Source organism: Trypanosoma cruzi, genomic scaffold (assembly GCF_000209065.1).
Source record: "Trypanosoma cruzi strain CL Brener 1047053517059 genomic scaffold, whole genome shotgun sequence".
Taxonomy (NCBI): domain Eukaryota; phylum Euglenozoa; class Kinetoplastea; order Trypanosomatida; family Trypanosomatidae; genus Trypanosoma; species Trypanosoma cruzi.
In genome coordinates, this window is record NW_001849469.1 from 96,887 (window position 1) to 112,173 (window position 15,287).

The 15,287-nt window shown below is 54.4% G+C and overlaps 3 protein-coding genes and 2 pseudogenes across 3 annotated transcripts, besides 10 other annotated features; 2 read left to right on the forward strand and 3 right to left on the reverse strand.

Annotated features, from left to right (window-relative positions):
• Positions 1-5,527: part of a sequence feature (areas not merged during assembly with more than two copies in the genome that could not be assigned to a particular haplotype) that runs on past the window's edge.
• Positions 784-3,630, reverse strand: Tc00.1047053511149.180 (trans-sialidase, putative; the record flags this gene model as incomplete). Its single annotated transcript, XM_812623.1, has 1 exon — positions 784-3,630. The coding sequence occupies one exon, from the start codon at positions 3,628-3,630 to the stop codon at positions 784-786; it is 2,847 nt and encodes a 948-aa protein (XP_817716.1).
• Tc00.1047053511149.190 lies at positions 4,888-5,745 on the reverse strand (annotated as a pseudogene).
• Positions 5,496-5,520: a microsatellite.
• Positions 5,528-5,678: a sequence feature (haploid, non-Esmeraldo-like haplotype).
• Positions 5,679-5,951: a sequence feature (areas merged during assembly that could not be assigned to a particular haplotype. This can correspond to areas where the two haplotypes were merged or to regions with more than two copies in the genome that were merged during assembly.).
• Positions 5,952-6,502: a sequence feature (areas merged during assembly that could not be assigned to a particular haplotype. This can correspond to areas where the two haplotypes were merged or to regions with more than two copies in the genome that were merged during assembly.).
• Tc00.1047053511149.199 lies at positions 6,290-6,898 on the reverse strand (annotated as a pseudogene).
• Positions 6,503-6,893: a sequence feature (heterozygous, non-Esmeraldo-like haplotype).
• Positions 6,894-15,287: a sequence feature (areas not merged during assembly with more than two copies in the genome that could not be assigned to a particular haplotype).
• Positions 7,459-8,707: a mobile genetic element.
• Positions 9,103-9,144: a sequence feature (AT_rich).
• Positions 11,758-12,396, forward strand: Tc00.1047053511149.210 (mucin TcMUCII, putative; the record flags this gene model as incomplete). The annotated part of the gene is made up of 1 exon (XM_812624.1): positions 11,758-12,396. The coding sequence occupies one exon, from the start codon at positions 11,758-11,760 to the stop codon at positions 12,394-12,396; it is 639 nt and encodes a 212-aa protein (XP_817717.1).
• Positions 12,177-12,236: a microsatellite.
• Tc00.1047053511149.222 (mucin TcMUCII, putative) lies at positions 14,889-15,287 on the forward strand (the record flags this gene model as incomplete). Its single annotated transcript, XM_812625.1, has 1 exon — positions 14,889-15,287. A coding segment is annotated over one exon (399 nt), but the record flags the coding sequence as incomplete, so codon positions are not given.

Below are 15,287 nucleotides of genomic sequence, written 5' to 3' on the forward strand. Positions count from 1 at the left end.
TTTCATGGGGTCATCTGCGTGTTGCTGCTCCCCTCAGCCCTCCCATCGGCGCGTGAGTGCGGCCCGCAGAGCACAGTCACTCGTGTGTGTGGGGACTGAGAGAAGCACGCAGACACGACGGCAGTCGCGTCACTCCATCGGGAGAGTGAGCGCAGCAAAAGAAAAAATCATCGGAGGGAAAAGAAATGCTCACAAGACAGACCCCGAAGGCTCTGCCAGCGCGTGAAATGAACACGCAAAGCAAAAATAAAAAAAACACGGCGGCAGGGTGTGGCTGTGTGTGTGGCGCTGCGGGTGTCTGCCAGCCCTGGCCGCAAAGAAAACAAAACAAGAGGGAAGAAATGTGTGCTCCGCCCCACAGGCCCTCGTCGCACGCCCACACGTCACGGCTCCCTCAGCGCGCCGTTCGTCGCGGCCCCTCCTCATGCGTGCAGCAGGCGAGGCGCACAGGGCCGTCGTCATGAGCGTGTCGGTGGGTGTGCGAGTGGAGCAGTTGGGCGGAAACACACGGCACCCCTCACAGGAAGAGTGCAGAACAAACAATTAAAAGAGGGAAGAGTAGAAAAGAAAACACGTCCATAGAGATTGCCCCAAAAGCAAAAACAAAAAGCAAAGGAATGAGAGATTAGGAAAAAAAAAAGTAAAATCAACCAAAAAGAAGCAAACAGTAAAAGGATTTCAAAACACGCAAAAAAAGGATTTATGAGTGAAATTTGTTCCCATGGGAATAGTAATTCTGTGCTCGGAAGGTCGCAAGTTTCCCACGCGGCAGCCAGTCATCCCTCACAGAGTCGCAAACCCCCACAGTCCCAACAGAAGAAGCGATGGCAGCGATGGCAGCAGTCCACTCTCACGCACAGTACACGCATCAGTGTTATTCCCCTGCGACGAATTTCCCAGGCTGCTGTTGAGTGCCGCAGACTTTACTTCCCCGGCCTGTGGATGGATTCCCTCCTCTCCCTGCCCATCCGTTCCTCCTGCCGTCTCCCCATCCGCACCAGAGCTCGCGCTCACATCAGCTGTCAATGCGGGTCCATCGTGCCCCTCGCCTTTAGCGGTAAGAACGTTTGTATCTGCGGCGGCGGCGGTATTACCCACGGAAGGTGTGTGCGGTCCATCCCCCTGTATCGTATCTGCACTCCCCTCCCCCACCGTCGGGTTACCGCTAGACGAGAAAGCGACATCCACATCTGCATTTCCATCGGGAGGCTTTCCTGGCGCGAGTTGGTTCACAGATTGCCCACTTCCCGAGGAAGTCGTTGAAGCGGACACTGCTGATGGGGATGCACTTCCACCGGCAGCACCTTCACCTCCATTCAAAGGTTCCTGTCCCGCATGCGGTGTTCCACCAGAAGAAGGCAACACAATTTCCTGCGCATTTGTTTCCTTCGGAGGCGTAATCGGGGGTTTAATTGCATTAAGAGCAGTAATCTCATTGTCATCCAACGGGCGGTTGTACAGCAGGACGTTCCTCACAGTCACAGACACGCCTCCTTGGCCCTCTGTGTTGCTTCCGTCCCCTCCAATGTAGAAGTGGGAGATCCCTTTAGAATTCGTATTCTCCAATTTACATGGCTCACCCACACGCTTACCATCGACGTACGCGGAGCCCTGAGTGCCGTTCTGCAGCACAATGGCCACCTGCTGTGTTTTCTCTTGCCCCTCAATGTGGTTTTGCACCTCCGTCGGTTTCCCACCGCACAGCATCTGCCACTTTTTCTCTTTGTTGTTGTACGACAGTCCCAGGAGTACTGGATTCTCTGCATCACTCATCTTCACACCCATCACTGGAATAGGGCCCTCCTTCGTCGGCACACCGTCGATGGACACCGTCGCCACAAGAGTGAAGTTGTAGTTCGCAAAGCGGTACAGCTGATTCTCCCCCTGCTTGCCAACGGGCCACTCCGCCCACGCTCCCCGGAACTTCACTCCATCTGAAGACTCTGTTACTTTTGTTGTCTCACCAGTTACTGTGGCGTTCACTCCGAGGTACTCGTCCCTCCATGTTTTCTCAGAGAAGTTGCCGGACAAAAAGCCAACCAGCCCAGCCGTGATCTTAACATCGCTGCAGGCAGTGTAAGGTGAGGTAACCTTCTCAACAATTGAAGTGGCACACAGCTTGGAGACACGTTCGTCCACTTCTTTCCAGGTGGCCAGCACATCCTTCACCCGCTCCAGCTGCTCAGTCAGAAGCACAGAGACCATACCGGACGATGATTCTCCATCGCCCTTCTTCTCGTACAGTGCAATCAACTCCTCATTATTATCATCAGTTCCACTTCCAGTACTTTTGTACAACAGGGCGCTGGCAGCAGCGTCATCGTCCTTCCCGGATATCGGCCCAATATCAACAATGTGCGTATTGTCCGTCAGCCAAAGATGGAGTACGCCCTTTTCATTAACTTGTCCTTTCTGAGTATTCGTGGGATACACTGGCAGAGCAACAAGCATCACAGTTCTCTTCTTATCATCAATTGTCGCTGTGATGAACCCGCTTCCAACGGCCTTCGCTTCTCCGTCCTTTTTGTTGCCCCACACGCGCGAAAGTGTCCCGAGTGCCTCCGTCCACGACTCCCCCTTGTCACCGGACTCGTACACCCTGCGGCGGCCATCACCACACGCAGTCATCATCATGAGTTTGTCCTCCTCCCACTCCACGACGGAGGGAGCACTGCAGCCATCGGCAGACATCCCCTTCGACAGCACCCAACTCTTAGTATCCTTCGAGTATATGATAAGTGAGACGGTCTTCCCATCCTTTTCGTTGCCACCATCCTGGTTCTTCTTCTTCCTCGTCCCTTCCAATGGGAACACAATCGTACCGTCATTCATCTTAACGCCCGATCCGCCGCTGCCAATCAGCCGCAACAAAGATTCGTGTTGTTTGTCTTTATAATTCCACGGAATAAAGTAACTGTCATTCCAGTAAATTCTTTTTTCATTGCTACTTTCTTCGTTACTTACGTTACCTTTCACCAGCATAAGTCCCCAGTCAGTTGCACCACTAACCTGATCGCCAGCTTTAGGTGTCCAACTGTAATTTCCAGCAAGCATGTAAATAACACTTTCCTTCGCAACTGTTGTTGGTCGGCTCACATGTGAATTCTTCACTCCCTGAGAAACAGCCTGATCCGCTATACGGCAGGGGCGTTCGACTTGTTCGGACGGCCACTCCTCCAGTACTTGTGTCTTCAGTTTGGTTTTATCCAACTCCTCTTTTTGCTTTTCATTCAATTTTAGGAGCTCCGAGGCAATCCCAGTAAAACTACATCCTTCTTTCTTCTTGCACTGCGCTTCGGCAACGGCAAACACATCACCATTCACCTTAACAAGACTGGGAACATAGAGCGAATCCACTGTTTCTTCTTCTGTTTTCACATCCCTCCAACCAAAATGTTTTTCCGGTGAAGATTTCAGGGATGAAACCGCCTCTTTAGCAATCACAGCTCCACTGCCGCAGCACATCAACACGACGAGGAGGAGGAGCACCGCGGAAGTAAACGCACGCCGGGACATGTTGGGCCTCTGCCGCTCACTCTCTCTTCCTTCCTTCCTCCTTCCGCGGGATCCGGTCATGCGGCGACGGTTGTGTGTGCGGGGTGCCTTCACAGCAGCAACACGTGAGAGCATATAAATATGTGTGTGTGGGCGGTGTGTGTGTTGTTGGTTCTTTCAGTGCCTTCGAATTTCACAGTGGCGATTCGCGTTTGTTTCCTTCATGAGTAATTGAAAAGTGAAGAAAAACAAGCCAATAACAAAATGAAGCACAACAGTAAGCACTGTCACCCATCCACACTGTGAGCGGCACCATCATCCCCCCCGCAGTCACTCCCAACAACAACAACTCACGCACACAGACACACGGAAAGAAAAGGAAGAACAGTGCACCGGGAACACACAGCGACTGCCACCACCACCAGGAGGAGTCACGGCGGGTGTCTTATTCGTCACGCGTCAGCACACACCGAGCAACGCCCACACACAAAACAACCAGCGGAATGCAAAACGGCACAACCGTCCTTCGCAAAGTCCACACGCATTTACCAGTCATTTTACTTTTCACCCTTCCAGCGCACCCTCCAACGCACATCACCCGCACAGGCAAAGAATCCCTGACCAAAGTATACACAGCATGGGAGATACACATTGGCACGTGCAGCAGCTGGACAAGAAGCAATCCGCACTTGTCCCTGGCACCCTAAGCCACACCACCCAATCGACTGCACGCCAGCAACGTGTCAAAAAATAAATCGCAGGCTCCCGTACTCCTTCCTCGCAAGGGACGTCGCAGCCACAATCCTGTGCGTGCATCCATTCTCAGCAATCACACCACTCTACAGAGTATGCATAATGGCGTGTGTGTGTGCATGTGTTTTTGCCAGTGGATATACTTGCAAAGCAGCTGTGCGGCACAAGTGTTCAAAGAAGGCAATGGAAGAAAGAAACAGATAAAACACGCAAATTACTCATATCATCACACACGCACACGCAGCCGCGGAATGGGTGCACTCAACCACAAGATCAAAAAGAAAAACAAAAAAAAAGCCGAAGCGTGGGACGACCAGCGCACACACTCTCATTACTCCCGTAAAGCAAAACACACACACACAGAGAGAGAGAGAGGTCGCCCACTCAATGCAATAAAACAAAACAGAAACAGTTACGGTGCTCCGTCCATGCAGCCAGGCAGGACGGCAGCGGTGCGTGTCGTGCAAAAGAGAGCACCAACGGGCCTGCATGGGTGTGCATGCATATATACAATGGGCACATTATTGTGTGTGCCTCGTGGGGTGAGGTGAGGGCGAGAGTCCATGCAAGGGGACACATACACAGAGAGAGAAGGAAGAGTGTGTGTGCGGGCGGTGCATGGCTCTCTCTCCCTCACTCTCACGCGGCCACCACCGCAGCAGCAGCAGCCGCACACGTAACAACAAGAAGAAGAAGCAAAAGAGGGGAGGTGGTGTGGGAGACCGCGGTGCTGCTGTCACTGTTTTGTGTGTTCGTCGTATCAGTTGTGTTGGCGGTTACTGTCGTTGCTTTTGTATCTTCTCCAGTGCCTTCTGAGCCTTTGTCTCAGTGGCTTTGTGGTGTGGCCGCGGTCTCAGGCGACGGAACATTTTTTTCGTCTTCACTCGTGGTGCCTTCGCCATCCTGTTTGCGGGAATCAACACGTTCTTCTGGAGGTGATGATATAGGATTTCCTCCTGCAACTCCCGCATGCACTATGTTCTCTCCTTTAACTGTTGTGAGTGCGTTCTCTACTGTTGTTGTATTTTTGCCGGTGTCCTTCTTTCCTTCAACTTCCGGTTGCGTAGAATTGGCGTTTGATTCCTGACTGCCGAAATGAGAAATGCCTCCTGCAGATATAATTGACTGGCCTGTTTCCTGATCACTGCTACCAATTAAATTATTTTCCCTGGAATCTGAGTCTATTGCAACTGTTCCTTCTTGAACACTCTGGCTTTCAGTACTTTTTTTTTCCTCTTTTGTCTCCCCATCATCATCATTATCATCATCATCTTCCTCTATAACTACGGGAGTTAAATTTTCTTCTCCACCTGGTGCTCTACTTTGTGACCCTTGGGAATCTTGTGGAGAAGTTTCAAGTCCTTGTGATCCCAGCGGAAGTTCAGCACCACTCCCACGACCTGCTGTCTCCTCCTCGTCAGTACAGACAGCGCCGGCACCGCACCACAGCACGCAGAGGGCACACACCAGCAGCACACGACCAGTCATCATCGCCATCACTCCTGTCACTTGCGTGTAGCCTTCAGCACAAACTAAAAACCCGCCAACGCAGAGTGAAAGGAGAGACACGGCACAGTAAAAACCACCAGCGGCAGCAGCTTGCACATACCATGAGGCAGTTGGAATCAGTGAAAGAACAAAAATAAAATCAATACACACAGCTCCGAAATAATTGATCAGCAAGAAAAACACACAAAAAACAATTAGAAACAAAAAAACACTAAGCAAAGAGCAATAAAGTCAAAACAAGTAAAACCACAAAAAACAAACAGCTGCACCAAATGGATCCTGTGCGCATGCACTCACACACGGACATGCGTCCATGCAAACAGTTTTGGGCGTGCAGTGCATATAAGTGCGTCTGCGATGCGTTCAACATGACGGAAACGGGGAGCGGCTATACAGAGCACACAGCACGGCAGCAGAAGCAAATGAAGCAAAACAAGATCATTATTTCCTCTTATTTATTTACATAGGACCACAGTAGACGCGCACAATCCCCGCGGTTGAGTGCTGGCACGCACAGCCCGCACACACCTCTTCAGCCCAGAGTGGTGTACGCCAGCGCGGATGCGGCGAGCACCAGCGGGGCACACATCCACGCAGAGCTCCTGAGGCTGCCGTCCATTTCGCGAAGAAGTGACGGTGCGCGGGTGGTCGTCGTGGTTGGTGCCTCTGTAGTCGTAGTACTTGGTGTCTGTGTTGTAGTAGTGGTCGTTTTTTTATTGATGGTTGGTGCCTTTGTTGTAGTCGTACTGGTCATCGTGAAAGGATCTTCGTGTTTCTTCTCTGTATTGCGTGTGGATGTATTCTCGTCAGTTTCTGTCCCTGTCGTACCGTTCTTACCTTTTTTCTGCACCGTATCGGCCACCTCATCTGATTCTGGCAACTTATCGGTAGAACGTTGTCCCTCTCTGGTATTTGTTCCCTGTTCCGCTCCAGGCACCGTAACTGGCAACCCTGACGGAACGGATTCCTCACGTTGTAACTCTACTGCAGTGGCCAATTGATCGGCGCCTCCTCCACCAGCTTCATCAACATCCTCAGTAACGTCAGCGGATTCAGTATCAGTATCTGCCACTCACACCGATGGGCAGCAGCACAGGGCAAGCACCAACAGGGCGCACAGCAGACGGCACGTCATCATCATCGTGAGTGTGGTCGTTCAGTGGTGTGGAGCTGATCTGCACAGTGAGGGACATGGAGAGCAACAGGGGAGACGAGAGGTGCGGCAGACACACACAGAGGGCACACCACATGAGGAGAGGGCAGCAGCCAGGCATGCACCGTACGCCGCACACCACGCACAACACACACTCCAATCCACGGCAGCAGGCACACACACAACCCTGCCGCAACACCAACACACAGATGGAGGAGGGAGAAGCAAACAGGAGCGGCACACAAGGCTCCACCGCATGTACATGCGGCGAGAGCGGTCCGTCGTGTCGGCACCCCTCACGGAGGGTGCGCACACACACAAGAAGGTGCAGCGCACACAGCAACGCAACAGCATAGTAACAATAAAAAAGGAAATCCCCGCACACCACGCGGATTGTTGGTCCACGGGAGGTGCATCCAATATTCATCGCAAAGCAGCTTGTTATCTTGTTTTGGTTGTATGCTGCTACAATAACGAGTGAGTAGCGCAAGGGCCGTCCGTACAAAAGTGGCAAGTATTCCGTCGTGCGGGCTGGGGCAGTCACAAACAGTCGCAGTCCCAGTTCCCAACGGCAGGGCATTCCCGCAGTGGATGGGGCGGAGTCTCCCGTGGTCCGTCGGGGATCAGCAGCCCGTGGCGTCCGTGATGAGGCGGTGGCGGAAGAGCCTGGTCCATCTCGAGTTCCCGCGTTTGTGCCTCCTGCGTGTCTCGCCTGCTGGCATGCTTGGCAACTTCGGTGGCGACCTGCGCGCGAGGCACCTGTTAAAAAGACGGTGGCGCCATTGTGGCATCCGCATGGGAGGCCCTCGCAAACTATTATAACGCCAGGCTGAGCACGTCCGGCATGTGCCCTCATACTGTGGACGGACGAGCGCACTCTGCCGCAGGTTGGGCAGGAGGACGTCAATCCGCCGCTCGCTGGTCGACAAGGAGTTGCGGCGCTCACGTCGGGAAGAGGTTCCGGCGGAGGCAGAGGCGGGCCGGTCACCGCAGTCAGGGAGGGACGGCGCCACCGACACAGAGGGTTCCTTGTGATCCGCAGGGCGCGTGCAGGCCTGTCGAAGAGCGGGCAGGCGTCGCATCGCGCCTGTGCGCAGTGCCGCCACTCGGGGACCGATGTCCGGGTCAACACCAGGAATAGAGTCCTCGCCACACCGACAGGCGCCTGTCGCGCGGTGTGTGCGCCCTCCTTTTCCTCCTGGGCATCCTTCCATTATAACCTCTTGACGGCGGTGAGGAAGCCCACGTGCCAGGCATTGACGCAGTCCTGCGAGAGGGATCGTGCAATCGTGACTTCGTCCTCAGCGGCCTCACTGCGTGGAATACCGCAGTGTGAGGGGAAAATATAAAATCCACAGGGTGACCTCGCTTCACCAAGGAAAGCAGCATAATCCAAATTTACTCAGTGACGTCGTCGTGCAGCGCCAGCGGTCCAAGGCGGAGCGCCTCCATCTCCGAATGGAAGTCCGTGGCGAAAGGGACTCGCGTGGGCAATTGGGATGCTGCTGCCAGGCGGGGAACTGGGAAGTGTCCGAGGCCATGCTCAGTGACTGGACACTCCGCTCGGCAGGTGCGTGCAAGGCTGCCAGCTGCTGCACGATGTACCTCCACAGGGAGATCATTTGTCGTGGTGGAGTCATATAATAGCGCGGCGGATCCAGACGCACGCACAGCGAGAGACAACGAGCCGTCCATCGCCAACACAGTTTCCAGCGACTAACAACACGTTGGCCATGAATAGGAGACTTATGCCCGCACTACCGTGGGCGCGGACAGCGGCCTCGATTCACGCAGCAACCGTGATCTAATGCCCTTGGATGGTACAACAGCCACGCCTGAGCCCATCACAGTCCTAGCAAATGTTGAACGAGTGGTAACGTGTTGGGTGGCGCTGATGCCGCACCGACTTCTTCGAGCACAGCGCCTGGGGAAACCAAGATCCCATCGGAGTGCGACGCAGCATCGCTTGTGAGCAACGGTTTTTGTGAGCAGGGGCATCTCACGGATTTGTTGTCCATGGCTGAAATTGGTGACATCGCCGTGCATGGGTGTGCGTCTCGGGTGATGTTGCTTTTGATTCTGGGGCTGTGGGGCACTGCGGCGCTCTGCTGAACTGTGAGGGAGGGTGGAATTGCGGCTTTTTGTGGAACAATAACTGTGCAGCTTGCCAGCATCACTCAATGAGTTGTGTCAATAATTTAAGTTTTTTTATTTTCTTTTATTTATTTATTTTTGCTGCTTTTGCCCTATTGGAATAATCGGCATCCCTGTGTTTTCCCCCAATGCTCTTTTGCTGTACTTCGTCATGAGTGACGTGCTTCTCCTCTTGTTTCCTTCCGTTGCCCATACGCGGTGCCGGCCTCATTGCTGTGCGTCCCACGGACTGCACGAAGGGAGGATTGGAAGAAAAGACTGGGTGACGCACGAAATGTGAGGAGAGTTGTGTGGACTCACGGAAAAGCACGATCTTTTTTGATTTTTTACTGCAGGCATTACGTATACAAGAACTAGTGGTCGTTTACGTTGCGCTGCTTGGCACATACAATAAAGGACGTCCCTGATCGATTTTTTATTTTTTACTTTTTGGGAAATTTACCGGACTCTCAACTCTGCTGTTGTGCCTTTTTTACTGCTTTTTTAACTTTTGGTTTGGGGAGCGGTGTGCGAGCTCTGCAATCGTACTGATTCCAACTGCCTCATGGTGTTTTCATTGCCATTTGTTGCTGTGCGTGGTGTAGCAGCCGTGTCTATCTTTTTGTCTTTTTCTCTGTTGACGTGGTGTTACTTTTGCTGAAGGCTACACGCAATTGACAGGAGTGCTGGCGATAATGACTGGCCGTGTGCTGCTGGTGTGTGCCCTCTGCGTGCTGTGGTGACGATAGCGGTACGGGTGATTATTAGCTGTTGCGGTGGCGTGCTCAGCTGCGGAGGGAGTGCGCGATGGATGGCCGCAGAAGGACAGGAGGCAGGGCGAATGCGTCCGCCGTGGAGGAATGCGTGCGTAATTGGATGGCCGTCGTCCCTGGAGGTGCCAAGGGATTGCCGTTGCTGCTGACACCGCTGAGGATAGGGGGGTATGCTGCAATCCAATGAACACTCAACGAGGTGCGTCACCAGCCGCGTAGATCGCCTGCCGTTAGAACGAGGAGAAGACAAGGCGGAGCGCCACCAGCGGCACCGGCAGTATGTGGAGGATCAGCGGGATGGAGTTATTTGCCGCCCGAAATGAAAACGAATGTGTCGGAGTCACACGACGCATTGAGTGGTGTTGGACAGCGGGAGGAGTCAACTGTGAATGGTTCAGAAGGCAAGGCTCAGATGCTGATGGCTCCTGTCACGGTAGGGCGCCTGGAGCTCGTGCCCCAAAGGGAGCGAGCATTGCCCTCTTCGGATGGCAGTCGCGCCACCGGCAGTCGGGAAAACTAATCCGCTCAGGATGAAAAGTTGAAAGTCGCTGAGTCATCGGGGGCGGTGGGACAGAGGGAGGAGCCCAGCCCCCAACACAGCCTGCCATTTGGGGGGCGAAAAGGATCACAACCAACAAAACCAGCCGCAGTACCGGACGAACAAATAAGACAAACAGCAGGGGCAGGAACCGCCGCAAGGGGCAGAAGGGTCTGACAGCCGACAATGAAGTTTCATGGCCAGAGAATGGCGAAGGTAGCGCCAAAACACGATGTGGGCTCAAACACAACTTCTGCACAAGTACCGGGTGATGCACCACAAGAAGAATCGGGAGGAGAAGTTGCGGTAGAAGCAGCTGGTGGAGATGAGGCAGAAAGGAAGGAAGTTGCAGCACACCAAGACACCGTGCAGCATGCACCATCTCCCATTCACGAGAGGCCATCGCAGTCATCGTCCTTTTCAGATGGCGGCTTTGCTGCATTAGATTGGAAAGAGGAATGCACCGTGCAGGAGATTTTCAAACAGCCTCCACTTTCTGACGCTGCAGAGAAAACAGAAACGTACCGGCGTGAGGACAAAGCGCCTGCTGCCGAGGCTGACAACTGCACCGCATTTCTTCCAGCTGCAGAGTTTAACGCCGCCGCCAGCACCACCACGACCAATCATAATGCGAGCCACCTGAACGGAGAGGACGCCGGACCCTCCACAGAAGAAGTGGAGAAGAAGAATGCAACAACAAAGCCGAAGGCACATCAGCCGGCACAGTTACCCCGCAGCCCACAGCGAGGGGTTCACGAGGGACACCGCCACCGCCACTAACAACATAAACACAGCTTCGCATGGCGGCAGTGACAGCAGCACCGTAGTCTCCCACACCACCTCCCTTTTTTGTTTCTTGTTGCGTGTGCAGCAGCTCCTGCTGCGGTGGTGGCCGGGCCTGCATGAAATTGAGTGCGCCGAATGTGGACGAAGGCCGAAGGCAAATGAACTGTTTTTGTGGTGAATATTGGCTGCACTTCCCGTGGACCAACAATCCGCGTGGTGTGCCGGGATCTCCTTTTTTACTGTTACTTTGCTTTTGTGCTGCTGTGTGCGCTGCACCTTCTTGTGTGTGTGCGCACCCTCCGTAAGGGGTGCAGACACGACGGACCGCTCTCGCCGTATGTGCATGCGGTGGAGCCTTGTGTGCCGCTCCTGTTTGCTTCTCCCTCTTCCATCTGTGTGTTGGTGTTGCGGCAGGGCTGTGTGTGTGTGTGCGTGCTGCCGTGGATTGGAGTGTGTGTCGTGCGTGGTGTGCGGAGTACGGTGCATGCCTGGCTGCTGCCCTCTCCTCATGTGGTGTGCCCTCTGTGTGTGTCTGCCGCACCTCTCGTCTCCCCTGTTGCTCTCCATGTTCCTCACTGTGCAGATCAGCTCCACACCACTGAACGACCACACTCACGATGATGATGACGTACCGTCTGCTGTGCGCCCTGTTGGTGCTCGCCCTGTGCTGCTGCCCGTCCGTGCACGCGGGAGACACTCAGGAGCCCTCTGAAGGCCAAGGTACTGCAAAAGACCCCAATTTGTCGCCTACCTCAGCTGAATCTAGGGCGACTGCACCTAATGGAAACGTCGCCGGTCCAGCGCCCTCTCAAACAGGAGGACTACCAGTGGACGGTCAGGCTGCTGATGATTCAGCCAATGAGCCGGCTGCGGACAAAATTGAGCCAGAGGCATCAGGTTTGGTCGTTCCGGGACCAAAAGTAAATAACGTGTCAAATACATCACTGACAGAGAATGCGAAGGGTAATAAAGGATCTGAAATTGGCACCGGTGCACCCGCGGACAAAGAAGTTAATAACGCCGAAGCTTCTTTTGAGGCGACCACGACGACCACAACAAAATCACCAACCACGACGACCACCACGACGACCACAACACAGGCACCAAGTACTACGACTACAGAGGCGCCAGCTGTGTCGACCACCCGCGCACCGTCACGTCTTCGCGAAATCGACGGCAGCCTCAGCAGCTCTGCGTGGGTGTGTGCCCCGCTGGTGCTCGCCGCATCCGCGCTGGCGTACACCGCTGTGGGCTGAAGAGGTGTGTGCGGGCTGTGCGTGCCAGCACTCAACCGCGGGGATTTGTGCGTGTGTGTTGTGGTTCACTGTATAAAATAAAAGGAAATAATGATCTTGTTTTGCCTCACTTGCTTCTGCTGCCGTGCTGTGTGCTCCGCGTTGTGCCCCGCATCCGCCACGTTGAACGCATCGCGGACACACTCATAAGCATGCGCACTGGAGCCCTGGGTTTGTTTTTCTTTTTTTAGTTATTGTTTTTTAATTATTGTTTTTTATTGCTTTTTAAACTTGTGGTTTGCGGTGTGGTGTGCGAGCTCTGCAATCGTACTGATTCCATCTGTCTCGTGGTGTGTACGCTGCTGCTGGGCTGCTGCTGTTTGTTGCCGGTGCGTGGTTGCGTGACGTGTCTCTCCTTTTGTTTTTGCTCTACGTTGACGGGGAGTTACTTTTGCTGAAGGCTGCACGCAATTGACAGGAGTGATGATGGCGATGATGACTGGCCGTGTGCTGCTGGTGTGTGCCCTCTGCGTGCTGTGGTGACGATAGCGGTACGGGTGATTATTAGCTGTTGCGGTGGCGTGCTCAGCTGCGGAGGGAGTGCGCGATGGATGGCCGCAGAAGGACAGGAGGCAGGGCGAATGCGTCCGCCGTGGAGGAATGCGTGCGTAATTGGATGGCCGTCGTCCCTGGAGGTGCCAAGGGATTGCCGTTGCTGCTGACACCGCTGAGGATAGGGGGTATGCTGCAATCCAATGAACACTCAACGAGGTGCGTCACCAGCCGCGTAGATCGCCTGCCGTTAGAACGAGGAGAAGACAAGGCGGAGCGCCACCAGCGGCACCGGCAGTATGTGGAGGATCAGCGGGATGGAGTTATTTGCCGCCCGAAATGAAAACGAATGTGTCGGAGTCACACGACGCATTGAGTGGTGTTGGACAGCGGGAGGAGTCAACTGTGAATGGTTCAGAAGGCAAGGCTCAGATGCTGATGGCTCCTGTCACGGTAGGGCGCCTGGAGCTCGTGCCCCAAAGGGAGCGAGCATTGCCCTCTTCGGATGGCAGTCGCGCCACCGGCAGTCGGGAAAACTAATCCGCTCAGGATGAAAAGTTGAAAGTCGCTGAGTCATCGGGGGCGGTGGGACAGAGGGAGGAGCCCAGCCCCCAACACAGCCTGCCATTTGGGGGGCGAAAAGGATCACAACCAACAAAACCAGCCGCAGTACCGGACGAACAAATAAGACAAACAGCAGGGGCAGGAACCGCCGCAAGGGGCAGAAGGGTCTGACAGCCGACAATGAAGTTTCATGGCCAGAGAATGGCGAAGGTAGCGCCAAAACACGATGTGGGCTCAAACACAACTTCTGCACAAGTACCGGGTGATGCACCACAAGAAGAATCGGGAGGAGAAGTTGCGGTAGAAGCAGCTGGTGGAGATGAGGCAGAAAGGAAGGAAGTTGCAGCACACCAAGACACCGTGCAGCATGCACCATCTCCCATTCACGAGAGGCCATCGCAGTCATCGTCCTTTTCAGATGGCGGCTTTGCTGCATTAGATTGGAAAGAGGAATGCACCGTGCAGGAGATTTTCAAACAGCCTCCACTTTCTGACGCTGCAGAGAAAACAGAAACGTACCGGCGTGAGGACAAAGCGCCTGCTGCCGAGGCTGACAACTGCACCGCATTTCTTCCAGCTGCAGAGTTTAACGCCGCCGCCAGCACCACCACGACCAATCATAATGCGAGCCACCTGAACGGAGAGGACGCCGGACCCTCCACAGAAGAAGTGGAGAAGAAGAATGCAACAACAAAGCCGAAGGCACATCAGCCGGCACAGTTACCCCGCAGCCCACAGCGAGGGGTTCACGAGGGACACCGCCACCGCCACTAACAACATAAACACAGCTTCGCATGGCGGCAGTGACAGCAGCACCGTAGTCTCCCACACCACCTCCCTTTTTTGTTTCTTGTTGCGTGTGCAGCAGCTCCTGCTGCGGTGGTGGCCGGGCCTGCATGAAATTGAGTGCGCCGAATGTGGACGAAGGCCGAAGGCAAATGAACTGTTTTTGTGGTGAATATTGGCTGCACTTCCCGTGGACCAACAATCCGCGTGGTGTGCCGGGATCTCCTTTTTTACTGTTACTTTGCTTTTGTGCTGCTGTGTGCGCTGCACCTTCTTGTGTGTGTGCGCACCCTCCGTAAGGGGTGCAGACACGACGGACCGCTCTCGCCGTATGTGCATGCGGTGGAGCCTTGTGTGCCGCTCCTGTTTGCTTCTCCCTCTTCCATCTGTGTGTTGGTGTTGCGGCAGGGCTGTGTGTGTGTGTGCGTGCTGCCGTGGATTGGAGTGTGTGTCGTGCGTGGTGTGCGGAGTACGGTGCATGCCTGGCTGCTGCCCTCTCCTCATGTGGTGTGCCCTCTGTGTGTGTCTGCCGCACCTCTCGTCTCCCCTGTTGCTCTCCATGTTCCTCACTGTGCAGATCAGCTCCACACCACTGAACGACCACACTCACGATGATGATGACGTACCGTCTGCTGTGCGCCCTGTTGGTGCTCGCCCTGTGCTGCTGCCCGTCCGTGCACGCGGGAGACACTCAGGAGCCCTCTGAAGGCCAAGGTACTGCAAAAGACCCCAATTTGTCGCCTACCTCAGCTGAATCTAGGGCGACTGCACCTAATGGAAACGTCGCCGGTCCAGCGCCCTCTCAAACAGGAGGACTACCAGTGGACGGTCAGGCTGCTGATGATTCAGCCAATGAGCCGGCTGCGGACAAAATTGAGCCAGAGGCATCAGGTTTGGTCGTTCCGGGACCAAAAGTAAATAACGTGTCAAATACATCACTGACAGAGAATGCGAAGGGTAATAAAGGATCTGAAATTGGCACCGGTGCACCCGCGGACAAAGAAGTTAAT